Source organism: Ceratosolen solmsi, unplaced genomic scaffold (assembly GCF_000503995.2).
Source record: "Ceratosolen solmsi marchali unplaced genomic scaffold, CerSol_1.0 scaffold15, whole genome shotgun sequence".
Taxonomy (NCBI): Eukaryota; Metazoa; Arthropoda; class Insecta; order Hymenoptera; family Agaonidae; genus Ceratosolen; species Ceratosolen solmsi.
The window spans coordinates 3,472,267-3,495,591 of NW_011948434.1; the positions used below are offsets into that span (position 1 = coordinate 3,472,267).

The window sequence follows — 23,325 nt, forward strand, 5'->3', positions numbered from 1 at the left end:
AGAATCTATATCACCAGAATTACGTAACAGTTTTTATCCAAAGCGTATGCGAATAAAATAATAAAGTATTGAAACATAATATATATGATAGAATACAAAGTTATTCATTCATACTGAATAAATAACAGAAAAAGAGAGATAAAAAGTAAGATCAGTGGCTCAGATCACGCGCTAACGTCCAGTATTGGTGTACTCTTTGTCACTTTGCGTCTCACCGTTGCTTTGAATATTTCATGGCAGATGTTTTTGTCCTCTTTTCTTCTAGTTTGCTTCTAAATCTAAGTCTTAACCTGGCTTTATTTCAAAACAAATATCAACAAATATCAAAATAAAAATCACCTTTAAATTCATATTTATGGTATTTTATGATTAATATTTATGATCTTTCCTAATCAGAAACTTTTACGGTTAATGATAATTGTTATATCCTTTGACCTATATTCGACCGATCACAATATTTCAACTAGTGCTAGTATATTCTTTTCAGAGCCTGTGCTTTTATATAATTTACATTCACAAGAAATATTACGGATTATACTTATATTTGTATAAAAGATTTTAATCTATTAAAAATTTTTATTTTTATTTCTTGCTATGAGAAATTTTTATACAACTTATAATTTGAATAGAATAAATCGATGCCAACGTCGGATGTAATTAAAAGAAAATAAAGCTAGTATTTTAGCAAAATATGAAATTTAATAGAATTTAAAATTTAAAATCTTTTCATGAAGAATTCAGAATGTATTAACAAAATAGATATAATAAAAATATTATTTCTTATTTTTCACTGTTTTTTTTTTTTATTGATAATAAATCTATTATAATGTACGAGCAAATATTTCGAAGCTTATAATATTGCAAATAGATTTATAAATATTTTATTATCGTTATTTTTATTTTATATAAAAATAAAATGAGTCACCAGCAAAAGTAAATATGCGCACAGAATATATCAAAAATTTTAATTTACTCTACTAAAATACGCAACATTTTAAAATTTATCTAATCTTTCCAGACCAACTGTCTGAAAGCGATTTAGTTAAAGTCTTCCTATTCATTTTTATAAAAACTATCTCAATATCATTTATCGGTATCCTAATTGCTGTATATAATATATCGTATATAATATCGTAATAATATTATCGATACTTTTCTCAATTTGACTTATACGCATACTTTTATTAAAATTTAATGAAAAGTATTTTCATTGTTCTACGTAGAACTTACATAACTTCAACATATTTAGCTTGTAGCTTTAAATACTAAAGTGTTTATCTCGTATATCACTAGTATAATTAATGTATTATATAATTATCAATAATGAAGAAAAACTTTTTTAAGTTAGATAATAAAGGCCGCGATACTAGTTACTCTGTTATTCTATAACAATATAAAGAAAATGTATTTAAGTTACGAAACTATGTTATAATACTTAAGACTTCATTTGGAATACATTTAATGTTAATTATTGTTAATATAAATGATTTAATACACCTTTTTAATGAAAAAATATTTTCTTATCAACAACCTTAAATTGCAAATTAAATTATCAGTAAAATGTGTAAGTAAAATGAATACATAATATATTTATTCGTTTAAAATCAAGTTACACTTCATTTGAATCAGTATATGATAAATGCACAGAATAATAATAAACAATTTTAATAAATTTAATTAGTAACAACATGTGAAAATGTGATAAATACAATATGAGAGTATTATTTATGCCTTTTAATTTATCAAAAATATTATTAGTAACATGAATCATATCATATATCCTATTGTCATTTTTATTTGAATATATTACTTATTGAAGTACTTTGAATAAAAATAAACATTTTTACGCATCGGTATTCGATTCATTAGCAACTGCTACAATTTTATACATACATCCACTCCCACAATACTACAATAAACTTAAAGGCATACTATTACTATAATAATGTAGTTAATTACATCAGAATTTTAATCACAATTGTGAGAATCTGACGAATAATCTTTGTACTTATAAATTCTAATTCTATGACGTATGTTAATAATGGTAAATCTTTTATAATTCTAATACAAAATTTAAGCTCACCAAATAAGATTACATTACTATCAATCAATTCAAACTTTCCTAATTATATAAAATTAACATATTAATTATTATTACTTGATATATTAATAAATGTTCATATTTTAAAAATGAAATTTACGCATTTTTATCAAACTTTTTTTTACCATAAATAAACGGGTTTAACGTGATAAACGTGATAAATCTTTAAATTGTAACGTAATATTGCGAAAAATATAATACATAATTATCTGGTATTAATAATATAAAAAACAATATTGTAGCTTACAACTACGAATTGAATATTCGATGAATTCTATAATTCATTTATTATTACTACAAAAATTTTTCTTTACTTGATTAATAAATCATATATTACATAAACACCTAAAAATCCAAGAGTAATTGATCGAAGCAGAGTATAATATAGACTAAAACACCATGTCTAATTTAATGATAAATTAAATTTAGATTGTTCAATAAAAAATTGTATAATAATAATTAAAAAAAATACAAATTCAACTCTGTATTTATTCCTTAGTATATCAACTTGAACATTAAAGGTAATTTTATAATAAAAATATTCACAAATAGTATGATAATATTATATGAATGTCGCGAAATAATAAAACGATATATTACTTTTAGTTACAAATATTTATTTCAGTTCATAAACAATCAAAAATATTCTAAATATAAAGATAAATGATAATTTTAAGTTAAAAGAAATGTTTGCATAATTATAACCAAAGGCATTTCATTCATATAGATTATTTTATAAAGGAATTCTAAAAATATGCAGCGATTTAATCATACCATTAGATTCACTTTAAAGCCATTTTACCGATGTAAATATCAATAATGTTTCACACTAAATTGCAAATAAATTTATTTATTTTATTTTATATCTCAAGTAATTTAAAAAAATTGTTAAATATTTTTGCAACTTTAGTCAAAATTATTTTGTTAAGTTCAAAGAAACAAATATTAAATTAAAATAGAAAATGAAGTAAATTAAATTCAGAAAAACAATTATTTTACTATGTTTAAATAATTATATACTTTATTCAAAATAACTTATGTACAGAAAAATGTGTATTACAATATCATAATTATCTCCCATTTACCAATGTATTTATTTATAATGATCTTCTTAAAAAATTTTCATCAAATTGGTTTGCTTTCATTTGGTCAGCGATATCCTAAAACATCAAATTCTAGTAAGTATTGGATTTAATGCTGTTAGAATAAAATTGTTAATTTACTTATTGGTGTAGCTATTAGAGAAATTTATTGGCAATTTATTTATTAATATATCTAAATAATATCTAAATTCCATAATAATCTGAGGCATACATTTTCATTTTGATCGAGGAATTGTTTAATATATATCTCAAACTCTTATGAAGCATATAGTAATATAAAAATATAATAAGCAAAAACCCTAGCGTTCCATCTTGCATTTTAGTGAGAATCTTCTGATTCCTCTTGTAAAGTATAATAGGGCGAGAGACCCGGGGTCGCGTTTAAATAGGAAATAAAATCGATGACCTTTGTTTCTCTCTGACGATCGGTACCTGGTGGGGCTGTTCGGGCGCGATTCTGTTTACTCCATAAATTGTAAACATTGGAATTGCGCTCTGAAATTCCAGGAATATTTATTCGTTTCTTCAATGGGACGTCATGCAACGTCATGGACTTGCCGAATGCTACAAGACATGGTCCAAGATATGCTTGAGTTTCTGGAATATTTTGCCTGTACACGAGTTCAAAATTACCGGTATCGGCGTTTGGATTCAATGGTACATCCAGTGTTACTGAAAATAAGCCAAACTTCAATGCGACTTACATAAAAGCTTGCATATAATTATATTTCATTTATAATCCAAATTAAGGTATTAAAACATATAAAACGTATTTATAATTTCATTTATAATCCAAATTAAGGTATTAAAACATATAAAACGTGCTCATATAAAACATCCATAACAATTTATATATAACTAATGGTAATTCTTACAACAATAAGAATTAAGTTTTTGTAAAAATCAAAAAACCTATTACATATTATATAAATATTTAACGTGCCTTTTTATATTATTGATCAATCTACTAGATATTCGAATATAGATTGTTTTTATTATATTTATATTCACAGTGGTACACTATTTATAAATCTAATGAATCAAGTTTAAATATCATTTCTAATATTCAAATTCTGAAAAATAAACTATTTTAAATGTTAAAATAATTTTTAAATTTATTTTAACTTTGACTATTATATATTTACTTACATTCGCTATTGAAATATATAAACAATATTATATTTTGTATGTAATATAAATGAAATTTAATATAATTTTATTCAATATAATTTAATAACAATGAAGTATACTAAACCCCAATAATATAGCCATTATGTGCAATTAAAAATTTATATAATTTTCATGTAGAGAGGAAAATTTCATAAAAATGAACCTTTGACTAAGCTTTCTAATACCGCACCGTACAATCGTTGGGTAATTCTTGAACTAGGAGGATGCATTCTTGGATTTGTATTTATCTCGATCAACCATACCGAAAGGTCCTGCATGACCATGAAATCAGCTCCATACAATTCGAAACTACAACGCCGACGGTCCATGAAATCCTGAGCTGCAAGCATCGTAAGCACTATTGCCTGAGACATCTTTGAATATATCTTTTCGTAATAGGGTTCTCCTTCATATCCTACGCTTCTATGAAACAAAACATAAGTAATCATTTAGATCAATGTTAGCTTGAATTTCATCAAAAGGAAATTCTGTAATGCATGCAATCTAGGATATGATTATTCCGCCTTTGAAATCATTACGTTTCATATTTGCCCATTAAAAAATTTAATATAACATATAAAAATTCTTATTTCTATATCTAGCTTTATAATTCAAGAATTTAAATTAAAAATGTAATAAATATTATTTAACTATTTATTCAAGCATTATTCTATTTCTTTTTAGCTTTTTTAGCTAAAACTCTATCTTTCACTTGAATAATGAGAATAATTGAATAATAAGAACAAATAGAACTTGTTATTTTTATAGAAGATTTGAATTAATTATTAAATACTTAACGAAGCTTTTCTTAATATTTTAATCACTGTTTTAAAATATTCAGCATTTTCCCTTTTTTCCATACAGAAAAATACAATATTTACATATTAATTATGAATTACTTATTTTATTTAATATACACAAAAGAATTAAGTAAAATTTTATCCTTTCTTACATTATGAAAAAAAAAATATAGTATTATATAAGAATAAATATTAAAATATATTTTTAATAATCGAGAATTACTCGATTAAACAAAATTTAATAAATATTACGAAAACATAAAAGAAAATAATTTAAAAACATGGCCAGAAAGGTAAAAAGCTTATATCAGAAAATTGTGAATCAATGCAAGATATATAATGACAATTTTTTAAATATATGGTTTTATATAAAATTAAAAAAAAAAAAGCTAATTAATGTGGAACGTTAAAAACTATTAGTGCAAACATTAAATAGTACACCCTTTCAATTTTCATATTTTCTGTATTTACTATAATACAGAGATACATAAAAATTAAAAAATAAAGATATAATCATATTCTAGTTAAATTTTCATGTACAAAATAAATTTTATATAATTATCATTATTTAATACATTACATATATCTTATTTCTTAAAAAATCATAATTCCTATTTTTAATTTGTAGAATATGTAGTATAATACTTTATACTACATGAATTGTACAGAACAAGATTTAAAAAATGAATAATTAAAAAAATAACTTATAATTAAGAAATTTCTGTATATTCTGATTCTAATTAAATAATCTCGGTATCAATATCGAATAATATTTATTTTTCTAATAATACATACAATATGTACGTGAGTGAATGTATGTACGAATATTATTATTTTGACTAATATTTTTGATGAGCAAAATTATTATGTACGTCTTTATAATTTTTACCGTAAATATTTCTCGTTATAATTTCTTAACAAATCTCTTGATTTTCTAGTTCATGACATAATTTTATTTAAATTTTCTTTCAAGGCATCAAACATTCCTTTGCCTTAAAATGTTATTATATCTACATGATTTCTATTAAAAAATATAATTTTATTATATGCATATATACAATGGCTTTTTTTAATTTTTCACAAACATTAAGATTAATGCATTATATTTTCTGAATACAAAAGTTAGCATTAACACAAATGACAATTATAATTAGAGAAATATGGAATGTAGCTCTTACAAATAATAGACTGGCATTCAATTTTCAAAACATTGTAATTTTTAATATATTATAATCAATTTTAAATTATCATACACTTTGACAATAATATAATAAAATAATTGTTTTTATTTTCAATATCTGTAATTTTTCGAAAAATTTGTTATAATACTTTATGTTGTATTTTATATGCTAGTATTTTATTTTAAAAATAATCCAAGTATATAAATATTTAATAAATCAATAAAAAAAACACTGAAAATTTGGTGTAGATCCATCGAAATTGGAAAAAATAAAGTTTTGTATAAATTCTATGATAGTAATATTTATAAATCAACATTAATGTAAAAATAAATATAGAAAATTTAAAAAAAAATATATTTTACAATAAAATTGTATAAAATATAATTAGATTGTACAATCTCAGACTATTACACAAATCGTTTTCGACTTTCATTTTCTAATTGTAATTTTCTAAATATATTGATATGAAATTCATATAACTTTTAATCCTCACCATTATTAAAACATTATATACTTTTATTATTTAAATAGAAAACAGACGTTAAATCTCTTTTGAATTCATAATAATTAAATATCTATAACAATCACACAATTCAAAGTAAATATTTATATATTTTGCAGATTGAACCAACGATAAAATTATTTAAATAATTTCATGTTTTTTTTTTTTTTTTTTTTTTTTTTTTTTTTTTTAGTAAACTTGATCTATAATCTACTGCCAATGACTTCCTTATAAAATAACACAACGAACAGCCTCCTTTATCCTTTATGCTTTTTTCATTTTATGCATATAAATATTTAATAGACGTCTTCAATTGTACAAATAAAAAGAATAAATGAGCGTAAAATTACTTCAAATATTCGTTCAATTTCTTACAATCCCATCCCTGATCTCGAATCGACGACTCTGAGTCATCTCCAAGTCCGTTGACATTCGCAACTCCGGCTCCACCAAAACAGCCACGATTTTTTCGTTTTCTTCTCTCAAAGTCATATCGTTCTTGTATCGCAGTATTGCAAATATGAATAGCTTCGTGGTAATTTGTAAAGGTGTAAGGCTTTGAGCTGAATCGTAAGAGGGCCTCTCTAAAAGAAAATATCTGATGTCAATAATTCACTTTGTCTCCATTTACTCCATTTTCTCTTAATTTCTTTTATTTCTTTTCATTTTTTCTTTCTGTTCATCTCGATATACCAAACTCTCCTTACCCTCTTTATTTATCTGTCTATCTATTTATCTATCTCTATCTATCTATATTACACTTACTCTATTTCTTATTATCTACCTCACTCTCTATGAACAAACAGAATTCTCTGAATTCGTAATGATGGTAGTTGACCGTTCTCGAGGACTCTCTTACTTATTATACTTACATAGTGAAAATACGCTCCTTAAATAAACGAATATATAATTTGGAATCCATTTCAAAATAAGCAGTATCGAGGGGATTGGTTTAATATAAATACAAATAGTTTCGACAAATAGGTTCTAAATAATATTTCATTATGATCAAAAAACATTTTCATTGAAAAAAATAAAACTATGAAAATTTAAAATATCTTATTGCATAATTATAATTCTATTAAATTATACCCCCAATTATATTTCTAAATCTACTCTAAATATAATTAAATATATGAATAATAAGAGTAGCCTTTAAAGGCTTACAATTTCATTTACCTGTACATATAACATAGAGATAATTAATTATTCTTTGATATATGAGCCAAAATCACTCGTCAGTAACATTATAAATGACAAATAAACAAACGGAAATTAAAATTTTCAAATAATTTTAATTTACTTTTCTTTTCTTTTTTTTTTTATATATTTATTCATGTAATAATTCAAGAACCTATAAGAACAGTGTTTCAATACAAATATCTATATTAAATTCTTGAATTTTCATAGTCCTTAGATATTATAAAGATTCACCCACTTTCACTCGAGGTTAAAAGAATTTAAAACGCTTATTTTATAAAAATATTGAAAATACTGATTCAAAAGTAAATTCATTCAAGTACATTAAGTTAGGAAAATATTTATGCATACACACATACGCGCACACACTTGCGCGCTCCCATAGATATATATATATATATATATAATTTTTTTTTATTTTATATGATAATTAGAATATTAAAAATAAAAAATAGTTATAATATTATAATAGTTATTTAAAATATAACGAACTAAACTTGTGGCAAAAATGATATATCTTTTTTATTAAATATTTAATCTAGAAATATAAAATATTATGACATAGTTATACTATATAGTGTTTAAAAATAGTACTTCAAGTTAAGATACTACGAATATTGCAACTACTGATATAACTAATAATCTTTAATAAACTCATATAAGTTAACATGTATTAAACATCCGACCGAGTGAATTCATTTTACACAGGTCCCAGATCCTGATACGGCAAATGGTTATTAATTATGTCTCGATACATTTATTTTAAAAGTACATAAAAAATTGAAAATTCTTACTTAAACGACCATATTGTCATTGGAAACGTAGAAGTGACGAGAAACCATTGTCGAATATCAAACTTTGTTCCATATACCAAGAATGGACGTTCTAAAATTAAAACTAACATCATTTAAAGGGGATGAATATTTAATTGCAGATAAATTTTATAAATTATAATTATTTTTAAGAGGAATTTTTTAGTAAGTGAAAGCATGGAATTATTATATATAATAATCAATATTCTCCATATTTATAATTGACTTGAATTATTACTTTAAACGATCACGTTATTTCACTACGGTAAAAATTTCAAATCGATGAATACTGTTTTTTTTTTTTTTTTTTTTTTTTTTTTTTTTTTTTTTTTTTTTTTTTTAGTGATTCCGATCAATTTAACGAAAATAATGTGAAATTAATAAGTGTGTTTAAATATTGAAGAAAAAATTAGTCAATATAGAGTATCTTCCATGAAATATAAATTTCAAAATTAAAAAAAATGAAAATTTCCACCCTTTAGTTTATATTAAATAATTCTTATATTAGAAATAATTATATAAATATTAATATATTATATTAACAACTATTGCATTATGCTAAAAATCGTTGGAATTAACAAAAATAAAAAATTATACAATACAGAGAACGTACCTAGTGAATAATAAATTCATTATTATCGAACGTATTTTATATTTATAAAAGAATTTTCCAATAAAATTAATACCAATTATAATATAAATATACACAATTTATTTTTATGAATTTTGATTACATAAATATAATAATTTTTATTAAAGCATCTTATTGACAATTAATAAATCTTTATTGCATCATTTAAAATTATCTAGCAATTGCCTTAACTTTTATTGGATAAAATAATATCAACAAAGATAGTTTTGAAAATTTTACCAATATACTTTTGCACAATATAGTAATCCTTTGGTTTGGACTCCACTTTTCGTGCAATAGTTTTCAGATCATGTGTCATAAAAATACCTGAACCACAACAAAGATTGCTAGGTTTAACTATCCATATGTTTCTTTCTCCATTTAACTCAAATTGAGGATCAATATTCTTCAATTTCTCTAGTATAGATTCAGCTGATGTATGACAAAGCTTAAAAATGAATTATCAATCAATGTTTCAACATAAGTTAATTATTATATAGGTTAATATTCTAATTATCATATAAAATAAAAAAAAATTATATATATATATATATATATATATATACTAACCAATAATAATAATAAACTTTTTAAATTAAAAAATTTTGTTCAATATGGAAAAAGAATGACAAAAAGTGTATTATTATTTTAATAAATTTATATTTTATAATTTTTTCTATACCCGTTAAACATTGAAAATATTTTTTTGTCAATAATTTGAGAAATTTTTTATAATATTCATGTAGCAAATTATCTGCTATAATTTTAATCCGCTCAAAGAAATTTAAATGATTTTAATTATTTTAATAACAAATTCCAAGTTTAATATATTAAGATGAAAATTTTTGTGTGCTACAAAAAAAAAATCATTAAATTTTGAAATTCTTTCCATTTCACTTTAACACTTTATTAAACTGTTTTGTAAGGTTTACTTCTAGATATTATATAAATCTAATATGAGACGTTCCCTTTATATAACCAAACAATAATAATATACAATAAATGACATATTTATTCGTGATATTAAACTATTTTAAATACGTATAGTGAAAGATTATTGCAATATTGAAGGCCCAAGTTATAGTCTTATTAAGTTATTAATATTATATTCTTCACGTTTTTAACGTATGTTGAAATACATTTTATTACACTTAAAAAAATATGAACTTAGTTTATACTTATTTTAAATTCATTTATCACGAATCAATATATTTTCTACCCCTTACTTTTTTTTTCCAAATAATAGTGATATGACACAGAATAAATAAAAAATTTAACTAAATCTGATTGCTACTTTTTCTTATCGGGCTTACAAATTATACATTCAAAACTCTACAGTTGCACAACACTAACGTAAGAAATACCTCATCAAAGATTGCTTTTACTCCTTCCCACTCCCCACTCTGAAACCATTATCATAGAGCGCAACTTTTCGGTACTTTTTAAGTGAATCAGCGTTTTCTTTAGTATAAAAAATTCACTAATATGAATATTATGAATAAGCGAGCACTTTGAGTGCGTTGGTTCTCTCTATTTCTATCAATTTTCTGGCATCTTACTATTTCCGAATAAATAATAAATAACAAATTCACAAATGGAGCCATAGTAAAATAATTCTAGTGTAAACTTCTCATAAATAAATTTATATCTCTTAAAATGACCTAGTATATGTAATTTTATACGGATAAAATTTCTAATTTATCACGAAAAAATTTTTCGTGATAATATTGGTAGCCATTATCATAATCAACGGAGATGAATGTTCTACCTCTTTCTCTTACTCGCACACATATACATGCACATAGATAAAACACTTTAGAAATTTATCTATATATATATATATATATATATATATATATCTGACTTGTATTATGCACTGAATAATCGGGTACGAAGTTGGTTAACGTTATAAATCATTCAACTAGTTTGAAAAAATCTCGACACGTGTAAGTATTGAAAATATTTCCAACCCATTCATTCATCTTCACTTATAAATGTGTAATTGAATATGTTGATAATTTGTGCACAAGAAGAGAATAGAGAGATCAGTTTTTGTTGATATGGATATTTCACTTTTTTCTCACAATTTAAACTCCTTCGTTGATTCAAGCACGATTAATCTATTATTTACTTTGTAATAAAAGCCTTAATCTATTTTTCTTTCTATCTATTTCTTACAATGTTTTATTCAGAATTTATATACAAATTTTTTTTTTTTTTTTTTTTTTTTTTTTTGTATTAAATTTGTATTAAAATGTTTTTGTCAAGATACAGAATTAGAATTGAATTTAATAGATGAAATAAGGTAATTCGATTTATTCGACAAAAATCTTGTCATTCTTCAATAATAATAGTTTATCCAATGTATACATTTAATATAAATACATTAAAATTAGGTAATTCTTACAACCTAAATTATTATAAAAGTTTTATGCTTTTTTTTTTTATTTATTATACATCGTATAGAATTATCGATTGTTTATAAAAAATTATCAACATTAATTATATATGGACGAAGATTCAATGGATTATTTTTAAATATGAAAATTTATAAAAATTTAAATACATTTTGAAACATTTGTCAGTGATCTAATTCCAATACGTTATGTAAATTTAAAAAATGTATAAGCAAAAGCGAAAATTTAACTGTCACTTATAATTATTTATATCGCCCTAATATGTTTTATGCTCGGACATCACCCTCCTTTTCCCGATAGTCGGATCCGCCTTGCTACAATGCAATAGAAACAGACCAATAAATTTATCCTCGTCTTTCAAAGATCTAATTCAAAACTCCGAAAATCCACCTCTGAAAATAGCGTTTGCAAACAATTTTATTCTTTATCTCTTGATGCACTGCTTACCTTCACACGGTTTGGATCGGCCTTTGACAAATTTGCCATCGCATTGGATTTGTACAACAGTTTGTCGCAGTCGTCAAAAAATAAACGCCAGTCCTTATCGCCTGGCTCATAGTTCTCCTCGATATTTATGTCTTCGTGCTCTAACTCAGCGATCTGCTCTTTACAGCACTTTAGGGCTAATTCAATTCGATCAAAAGAGCTCAGCAATTCATTATTTTCGATTACTTTTCCTTCATGCTGCTTTTGAATCTATTAAGAATCTATATCTATTAGTTTCTCTATTTAATTAAACAAAAATTTTAATGAGAAATCTTTTTCCCGATAAATTCATTAATTCCATAAAATAATAATAATAATTTGATTTATTTTCAATGTCAACATAATGTTCCAAATGTTTTTCCTATTTCATTTCACCTTAATGTCATTTTAAACAGCTACTATAAAATGAGGAAGTTATTTGAATTAATACAAACATCAACATACAACATATAGATAATACATGATAATACTTGTATTATAATTGTTTGTACTATAATACTTTTGTATTAAAAATTTAAATAATCCAAAAAACATGTATCATAATAACTAATAAAATATTACAATTAGGGATTTATAAATAATACAACTATTATTAATTAATGATTTTAATAGTTTTAATTAATTATATGATAAATGAAAAACTGCGAAAAAATTAAATTGCAAATATTTCATTTATTTTACATAAAAAAATTGTCAAAGAAATTAAATAAAATTATAATAATTATAAAAATTAAATAGTTAACATTAATGAACTTTTATCAATTTATATTTTACATTGTGTTTGATCTGATTGAAAATAAATTGTAAATCGAGAAATATGTGAAGTTTAAAGTTATTGTATAATACGTGTTATTAATGGAAAATATAAAAAGGAAGAAATTTAATAGAAATATCAATATCAAGATGTAAACAGAATTTTAAAACAATATATATATATATATATATATATATATATATATATATATATTATTTATTAAATTATTTATTAAAAAATATATACTTTACTCTGTTGCGTTTGAAATAAATGAAGCAATTTCTAATATGGATTAATTGCACGTTTAAAATTTTACGTTTTCTCATTATATTCATATAAATAAAAATATGGGTTAGGTCTACCAATATAAATTGTTGGTGTATAAAATAGAACATTCAAATTGAATTTAAAAATTAAATTTAAGAAAATTATAAATGTTTTTTTTTTTTTTTTTTATAGTAAATTATCATTAAAATCAAATGGACATTGACATTTCTATATTGAAGCAGAGCTTTCGTATATGAAATAATAATAATAATAATATTAAGCTTCTACACATTATATTTTATTATACTATAAAATCAGTTAATATTTTCCTTGTTTCTAATTGCTTTTATTTCATTTTAACCAAATATTAGTTATTTTTCACATTTACAAATTAATATAAAAATTTATACTTATTCAATTTTTGTTCCACAATTTAAATCTATATACTCTATTATTTTTATTCATCTACTTTTTCATTTTTTATTCTTAAATTCTTATGAATTTCAAAGAAACTATGAAATAGAGTCAATTTACAAAGCAATAAAAGTATACAAAATTTTTTAAATAATATAAATTAATTCAAATGCAAATAGTTATTTCCAATTTACATATTACATGAATTATAGTGATCTTTGAAGACTTATTATTTATTATTTGACTGAATAAAATAGTACAATTCTAGACATTGTTGGTTTTAATATTAACTCTGAATTACTAATAAGTCAATCTTAAGTACTATTAAAAAAATAATTTCTAATGAAAATTATTTAGAGAGAACTAGATTTCTGCTAATAAAGACGATAATCATACGTATAAAAAAGACTGTAAATGCATAAAAACCTTTCAACATGGGATATTGGGTTAATTTTACAATTTTTTAACACTTTCTATTTTAAAATCTACCATTATTTATGAAATATTTAAATATAGTGCTTAAGGATGTAGCTAGAGTTAAGGAATCATATGTTTACATTTTTTAAAAATTTATGAAATTAAAATCCAATTATTTAGCTGACATATAAAATACAAATTCATGTAAATCTATATTCTAACAATAAAATAATATTAAAAAAAAAAAAAAATTAATAAAATTCACATTTTATTATGTTACATATTCTTGTGTCTATATATATATATATATATATATATATATATATGCTAATTGTATTTAAATATTCGAATTGTAGGAATAAGTATTCTTTTAAGTAAAAAGATATAAAAAAAAAACTCCTCAAATGCGATTTCAAATGGACTAAAAATTCAAGAAACGGTATTTTAAAGTTCAATAAACTTCTACAGTTTACATAAAAAAAAAAAAAAAAAAATTATAGAAGAGAAATTAAATTTGAATTCGCTTCCAAATTTTTTTAACAATTGTTTGCTTTCAGCAATCATTCTACTTTTGCATACTGCTGTTTTCTAATCATTAAGTGCATTATTTGCTCATCCAGGAATCTTGACAATCAGACTTTTAATTTTGGCACTAAAATCTTATCGCGTTTCTCATGCATTTGTTGTCGAAGGTACCTAAAGGCTACTTAGGAAAATATACAAACTTTCATTCCGAAAAACCTTAATTGAAGCAGTAATTAATAACCACGGAATGGGTGATAGTATGCATATGTATAGAGTAGATGGGTGATAGAATAGCATCTATTAACATTCATAAGCACGAGAAAAATTGTAAAAGCGACTGAGACTGAGAAGCCACTGTATGTGATAAAAATCTGCCAGAGGCAGTCGATCCTCAGCTCGTCATATTGCAATCGTCGTATTACGTGACAGTTCGCGCATACCATGCCTTGGGGGATCAAGACATCAGATCGAGGAGTCGTCTCTCACCTTCTCGGACGTCTCGTTCTTTACAACGTTTTTCGACTGCATATAGTTGACGAAGCACCTGAGCACGGCGACGGCAGCGCTGTACCGAAAGTCCTGCACAAGGTAGAAGAACTCGCGTCCGGGATTGTAACTTCGTGGAAACAACACGTCCGCAACATTTGTCTCGTAGATCCAGTGCGCTTCCTTCAGTACGTGGGCCATGCCGAGCTACGCGTAGAAAAATACCTGCAATTCTTACTCGTTACTAAACATATTGGCAAATATGCCATTTTATCGATAAATTATTTATGTTCTTTTGTCTTAGACATTATTTTCACTTGGAATCAGTTTACTCAAGAATTCTTCAGGCATATGCTATTTGCGAAAGTATTTGTGGAATTTGTCTATCCTTTTTAGAGCCTCGTTATCGTGAAAACCTATAATTTATAATTTTCAATATCCTGTGTTTATCTAAATAAAGTTTATCTCGCAACTTTATGTTCATTATATCATTCATATAAATGTAATTGTTAATGTTTAACAGTAGATTTTCCGATATCGATAGATTTTATTTAATAGAGAGCAAAATACTGTTATACATTATCATTAGTATACCATTTTAAGATTTACAATTTATTATCATTCAATTATTGTATGTAATTTATTTTATACGCGAATTATGAAATTAATGAAAAAATAAATGAGATTTTAAAGAAGAATTGTTATATATTATATATTATGGAAAGATCTAGAAAGGACAAGAAAATTAGAAGAAAAAATTTTTTTATTTCTTTGAATTTCATTAGAAATTATATCGAATACCGATAAAGCCACTAATTTTTAACGACTATATTACGGCATAGGTAAGATTAAAAATTAAATAGCTGTAATTTCACTCAGATGTAGAATGAGTGTGTAGATGGTATTTTTAAATGACCTGGGATCTGAAATATTTATTGATAATTTTTTAACACTACGAACACACTTTTATTTCACATATTGAGAAACAAAATGGACATATTTTTTAGTATACACCTATTAATTAAAATAATATATTTATATATTATTGTTATGATACGTTTAAAAAATTACATATAAAAGCTTAAAAAGTAATGTTTAAAAAGAAAAAAAAGTAATCGCTTTATAGCTTTTTTTTATATTAATGGAACAATTTATTAAATATAATTCTCTGAATAAGATATCGTGTCTAGCCGTATAAATATCATCGTTATCATTCTCAATGAAAATGAAAATAATTTCATAATTTATATAATTTATGTATTGTAAATTTTCGCTGGATAGATCGATGAATTGACGAAATATATTTATAACGCCATAATAGTCATTGATATAATACAAGTAACTTTAATCGAATAGGCATAATAATAATTTTTAATTTTCTAGAAAATGCAATAATTAAACATTCAACCCGAAGACATTATGATGCAAATCGAATAAAGAAAGAAAAACAAATAATCGAATTGCGAACAAAGTTTTACTACGCGATACACCTCCCGCCGAAGCTCCATTTACTTTATGCCAAAGCCAAGCATAACAAAAGGCCGTCCCTTAAACGCGTCCAACCCGGTTGTTGTGTAAAATGCATTATCCTCCCGTGTAAGCTCGTAATACCTTAGAGGTGTAGAGGGAAGGCTTATGGAACCTGTTCAGTAGCACGTTGCCAGAAATATTTCGATCCCACTCGATGAAGTCATTGCGGCAGTCCCACACGAAGTCAGGCTGGGTGAACCGCAACAGGGAGAAAATGATGGCGCGCTCGTTTATCGTGCCGTCCGAGAATCTCAAGTCACCTAGCGATTTGGCATCCATGTTCGTCCCACAGGCTGTCCTCAATAGAACAATACGTGAGAATTTACAGGCACTCGAGGATGCGTCGAAAAGAACAATCGAAATGAATTGCGTAAACGTGACGGGAAAACGAATCCTTTGTGACGTTCGAATATTCTAAGGGGCTGTGGTTTCTTCTCAACGAGTCATGATGTTACAATGTTATCAAAATCCAAAACTTATTATCAGTAAATTTACAGATTTAACTGGCGATAGTAAATTTTGATGATTTTTTAGAAATAGATTTCTGAATTTTTGAAGTATTTCTTTTAGAGTTCTTACAATTAATATTATAGCAACTATAAAAATATAAACTACTAACAACGATAAAAACTATACTATACTATACTATAGAAATATAAATATTATAAAAACTTAAAACTATCGAATCGCTGTATATTTATCTGTAAAGATACGTTTAGAAATTATTAAATATGATGATAAAACGTTTATTTGCATTTTTGCAATTTTTATTTCAAATACTTTCATAACTTTATTATAAAGTTCTAATGTGATTACATAGCTATTAAAGCTAAGAACAATCAAATGTTAAGAAATTTAATTTATTCAAAGTCAATAGGTGTACGTATATAAACATATAATTTTTATTTTTTGTGTTCGTTAAATTATTGAATATCGTTTTTAATACTTGGAAAACATATTTTGCAAAATAAACTATTTCATATGAATTTAATATGTAATTGTAATTCCAACACTATTTTAGATGAATTGAAAATTGGATAATATTGTGAAATAAAGTAATACGCAATTTGTAAGCAAATTATCTCCTATTTCTTCTCGTATTTTATAATTTTGGTATAAATACATGGAAAAGTTATTTTAATACCTTACATAAATGCAGTAATAAGGAATATTGTCACTTTTACAATAACATTGTAAATCTACCATTTACAATCTGCGCGACTTTAATAACAATCTCCTCTTAGTATTTTCGTCGGATTTAAAGTTCATTTCAATTCAATTAAGTACTTTTGTGTTCCTAATAAACCAGTTTCACATGAGTTTACGGTTAAATCTCTTAAATAGAATGAAAACATATGACTCGTGGCATTATTTACGAGTAATTCTTTAATGGGAAACAAATATAAATGTATATTGATTGTACTGTAACGAGCGAGTAAAATAATTTATATTTATTAGACTTTGATGAGTGGAATTAAAAAAATTCAGTCGTCAGAAACCTTTCTGCTCCACGTTTATCCTATAATTTACTGTTTATAACCGATCTTTTTACTAAATTAATCTTTTAGGCTATCATTTGAATAACAAAGATACAACTATACTAAGAATTATGATAAATGAAATTATTTACACCTATAGAGCAATAAAGCTGACTTCGATCGTCTATTATCGTTATTGTGTAATCATTTTTATAAAGAAAAATTTTACTTCACCCGAATATTGATTCAATAGATAGTTAAAACTGAATAATTTAACATAGTGCTAAAACTGCCGTTGGCGCTCAAGTTCAAAATAATTCGATATTCTACTTAAATCTAACAATTTTCTAAATAGTTTCGCATCTTTATGTATATCACAAGCTCGCTAACTACATAAACCACATTGACTACATGCAGCGCGAAACAGAATTGTTCATAAAATTTACCTCACAAAGTCCACCCTTATAAATGAAATTACTTCGAACCTCGTCAAAACTTTCATATGGTCATTATTTTCAGGCTCTAGTAATATATACAAAGCGGCATTTGCTTTGTGTAAACATTCCACTAGCTTTCCATTCTTTCGATATCACTTTAATAGTCTCCGAAATATAGTGAACTAACCATATGGAAGACATCTCGTCTTGCTTGACTCGTACTTCTGGATCCAACCGCGCTCCTCGAGGACCTCCTTCAGTCTTGGCAGCTCGCCTCGGATTAGAAATATCTTGTGCCGCTGCAGCGAATGCGATCGGACAATTTCCAAGGGAAGAGAATAGCTTATTATCTTATATCGCTATAGCTTATTCGCTTTTGCCAAGCGCATATAATAGCGTATACGTATAAGTGGAGTAAAGACGTTACACGAAAAAAAAAAAAAAAAGGGAAAAATCTTCGAAATTTAAAGTTTTTCTACTTCACTTTTCCGATCACCGCTGTATACGAATGCGTATATTGAGAAATCTATTTTAGATTGATACTATATTTTTGCAATGTTTATTTAAAAAATATAGCAGGTCAATTATTAGATGTATATTATTATTTTTCATAAAAAATATTCACAAATATATAAATTAACAATTAACTTGTAAATTGTATAAAATATACAAATTAACTTGTAAAGACTTATATAAACATATGAATAATTTACGATATTTTTATATGTAACAAAAACAATGACAAGACCATAAATTTAGCATGAAATTTCATGATGAAAATTGGAATAATTATCTTTTGTCTTAATTCATATGACCATTTTCAAATTGAAGCATAAAGTAATAATAGTTGTATATATATATATATATATATATAGATATACCATATTTAAATGAAAATAATGCATTTAACTTTTACAAAATACGCATATCCTTTCAAAATATCAATATATAATTATTATATAATAGTTATAATCTTTAATTTAAACTTTTGAATATTTGACTATTTTTAAATATATTGGATGACAAGACTTTTATAAACAAAATAAGTAGATGTATGTAGATTTATAAGTAGATGAAATGTATAGATATAAGTACACGCTACACAAATAAACAGTTATTAATACTATATTCAACTATATTCATATATAAAATTTTATATAATATGTGTAGGTGTGTATTTTAAGAATTGGCAAATTATTTCTATTTAGATTTACAATTTAAAATACATTACTGCTGTTGAAAATGCAGTTAATAATTTTTAAGTGCAATCTTTTGCGTAAATTATTATACATAAATATAAAGAAATAGAAAAAAAAAAAAAAAAAACTCACGATGTCAATAGAAAATCAAAAATATGAATTATTTAATAAATTATCAGACTTCAGTCAACTAAATACAGCACTTTACATAAAATATGTTAAATTACACTACGAAAATGACATGCATTAATAAAATTGCTATGTTTCCATTTATATCAAATCATGTATTTCGATTTTAAAATTCTCAAATAATATGTATTTATTATTTATTAATTAGTTGTTCAATTTCTGCTGCATTACTATTTATTAGAATTTTTCATAAAATTTTTTGTCTATTTGTAATAAATGTAAGGAAAGTTCTTGTTGACATTTTTTTGCATTTCCCTTTTTTTTTAAACATAAATATTCAACAATAGAATTTATTATAAGTTTAAATTATGTAAATTATTTTGATAACAAATGTAGCATATGTTATGTAATATTTATTGTGTATTTGTTCGAATATTTTATATGTTTGAATATAGAAATTGCGCTAGTCATTTGAATATATTTAATGAAAATCGATTGTATTATAATTTTTCGAAACATATTTTATCTACTATTTTTATTACATATTAAAATATTCGTACAATAATATATATATATATATATATATATATATATATATATATATATATTTGGCAGTGTTAAGATCTACTCTTAGATAGTATATGTAAAATTAATTTCATTGTCATTGTATTAACATAGTAGCAGTAGATGTATTAAATATTTGGTTTATTTATACTTCCAAATATATGATGATATTTTAGTTTTTCTAACAACAAAATAATACCTTTCGATTATTACTAAATAAATAGTCTAAAAGTATGTTTTTGAAACATAGTTCGTTAAATTTAACTATACGCATTATTCGTTAAAGCGCAAAAGAATATACCTTGACAGCTTCTTCCACTTTCCTTTTGATTTTCTTAAAAGACTCGTTTTTCGACCACATGCAATTGAATTCATCTTCGCAGGGAAGAGAAATACTAGGCACATTAACCGACTCGTCGCAAGGTGTATCCGTGTCGCACTTTGAATAGCCTGATTTTGTTGGCGTCATTATGTTATCGAGATTGTAAGGATAATCTGATTCGTTTGTTTCCTTCAAATTCGAACATTCTTGCGGGTAATGAGTACGATTCAACGGGTTGTTGGTATTCTCGATTTTGTTAATATCTGCGGGTGAATGCTCATTTATTACGGTCTCACCGTCGTCGGCTAACTTAAGTATCGTCGCAGAGCAGCTGTTCGATTCCCTGTCAATGATATTTACAAAGATAAATAAATGATCGATTGATAATAGAAGTCGCGGACAATCAACAAAATTGCATTGACAAAACTATTATTAACAATACTCAAAATATATAATACCATAACTTAAACTCACGACTGGAAATAAAATTAAGAATCTATATTATGTCATATGAAATTAATGAAAATTTTCGATTACTATTGGCATTTCTGTACACAGATATAATATATGCATGAACTTATTTATACATTGCTGAAAGAAAATATTTTCATGCTCTATCCAGGCATAATTCATTTATAACAGAAATATAAATAGTCCTGATATTAAATGTGAAATAATGTTAAAAAGAAAAATCGTACACTTTTTATAATATAAATTAGAAGAGAAAAAAAAATTATTAATTTATTTCCTCTAAAATTAAATATATTGATCTCTACTTGGATACTACATTCATAATTGAATAAATTATTTTAAAAATAGAACTATTAAGATATAATAAATTCAAATTGATATAAATTTAATTGTATATAAATAGTATAAAACTGTATTTTTAAAAGATTTTAAAAATTCAACATATATTAATTGAATATTTGAAATAAGTCGGTTTATACATAAATTATGATTTTAAAAATCAACTAATACTCTATAAATAAACATGAGTGTACACTTACTCGGCTTAGTTCTAAAATAAAGTCTTTAAATATTCATTTTATTGATCCGCAACTAATTTGATTTAAAGCGATATTCTACTCGATTAATTACAATTGCTACTAAATAATCACAATATTAAAGTAAAATATTAGAACAGAAATAGAAAATTAAAATTATGTAAAAACAGCAAATTAATACAGAGATTATATCCTTCAACGTATAAAAGATAGTATTATAAAATCAACCGAGCAGCAAAGTTGAATAGATATTTTACCAAATACTTTTGCAATACTCCTGTTTTAACACGCGCGCGCGCGCACACACACACACACACGCACGCACGCACGCACGCACGCACGCACACACATATTTATATACGTAGTATTAAATTAAAAATAAACAGGGAGTTTTAAAATAATTCATGAAAAACTGTTTAGGTTAAAAAAAACTTAGAAATTAATTTAAAGTCGTTTAAACTGCTAGGGATAGATTAATAAAAACTAATATAAATTAACAGCTCGTATATATTACCAATTGATTATCAATTGATTGTTCAAGCAGTATGTAAACTAATAAATAATTCAAATTAGCCAAAATGAAAGAATTGCAGAGAAAACGTTTCCTATGTCGAACATTTCGAGTATTTCAAGTAAGAAGGAAGTTTTAAGTGATGCGAAGTGGACCTGATGTAGTTAGTTGCTTTAGTAAACTACTTTTAAGTGAAAAAGTAAATACACATACTTCTGTTGGCCTCTAACTGAAGGAGTCTGATCAGACTGGGAGCTCTTTTTGCAAGCAGCTTGATTCGACGATGTCGGTGGCGCTCCCTTAACCTCGTTGTGATTGTACCTTTTCAAGTAGTTTTTACTATAAAATTTCGGGGGCTCCTGAAGACGTTTCCTCGAATGTTCGCATTTACTACTGCTGCTATTACTATTGCTACTTTCACGATGGCTTTTACTTTTCGTATCGCTATATTTCTCCATATTCATCGATCGTAAAGGGAAACTTTAAAATTTTAAAGTGCCTCAATAGAACACTAATTTGTTTTCTTTATTTTTATTGTTTTAAACTGTATTTTTCATATAATTAATCACTGACATTGTACACGTTAACAATGTAATTTGATACTTGCGAAATTTGTGAAATTCATAAGAAATTTTGATTGCATTCAACTAAAGATTGGTTAGCTTGTATATGATGTGTCTAAAAAAATAATAAACTCTCTTTTGTTTAATAAGAAATATAACAGCATACACTAAATAAATGTTTCTAGAATAATTGTAATTTCTCTTTATAACAATTAATTAATTAACGGCATATTATCGATGTAAATTTATCTAAATTTAAGTAGATTATTTAGATATATTAAATATTAGAAAATACTTTTACTACTTAGGCTTAAAAAAA

The 23,325-nt window shown here is 24.5% G+C and overlaps 1 protein-coding gene across 1 annotated transcript; it reads right to left on the reverse strand.

The window, feature by feature from the left end:
* Window positions 1-3,496: 3,496 nt before the first annotated feature.
* On the reverse strand, window positions 3,497-22,958 carry LOC105364867 (tubulin glycylase 3A). The gene is made up of 11 exons (XM_011502897.1): window positions 22,657-22,958; window positions 20,905-21,268; window positions 18,899-19,061; window positions 16,878-17,089; window positions 15,267-15,473; window positions 12,365-12,613; window positions 9,741-9,948; window positions 8,852-8,942; window positions 7,208-7,441; window positions 4,538-4,797; window positions 3,497-3,876 (listed from the first exon to the last, which is right to left on the reverse strand). Exons 1-11 carry the CDS (start codon window positions 22,905-22,907, stop codon window positions 3,524-3,526), a joined length of 2,592 nt encoding a protein of 863 aa, XP_011501199.1. The 5' UTR covers window positions 22,908-22,958; the 3' UTR covers window positions 3,497-3,523.
* Between the last annotated feature and the right edge of the window lie 367 nt (window positions 22,959-23,325).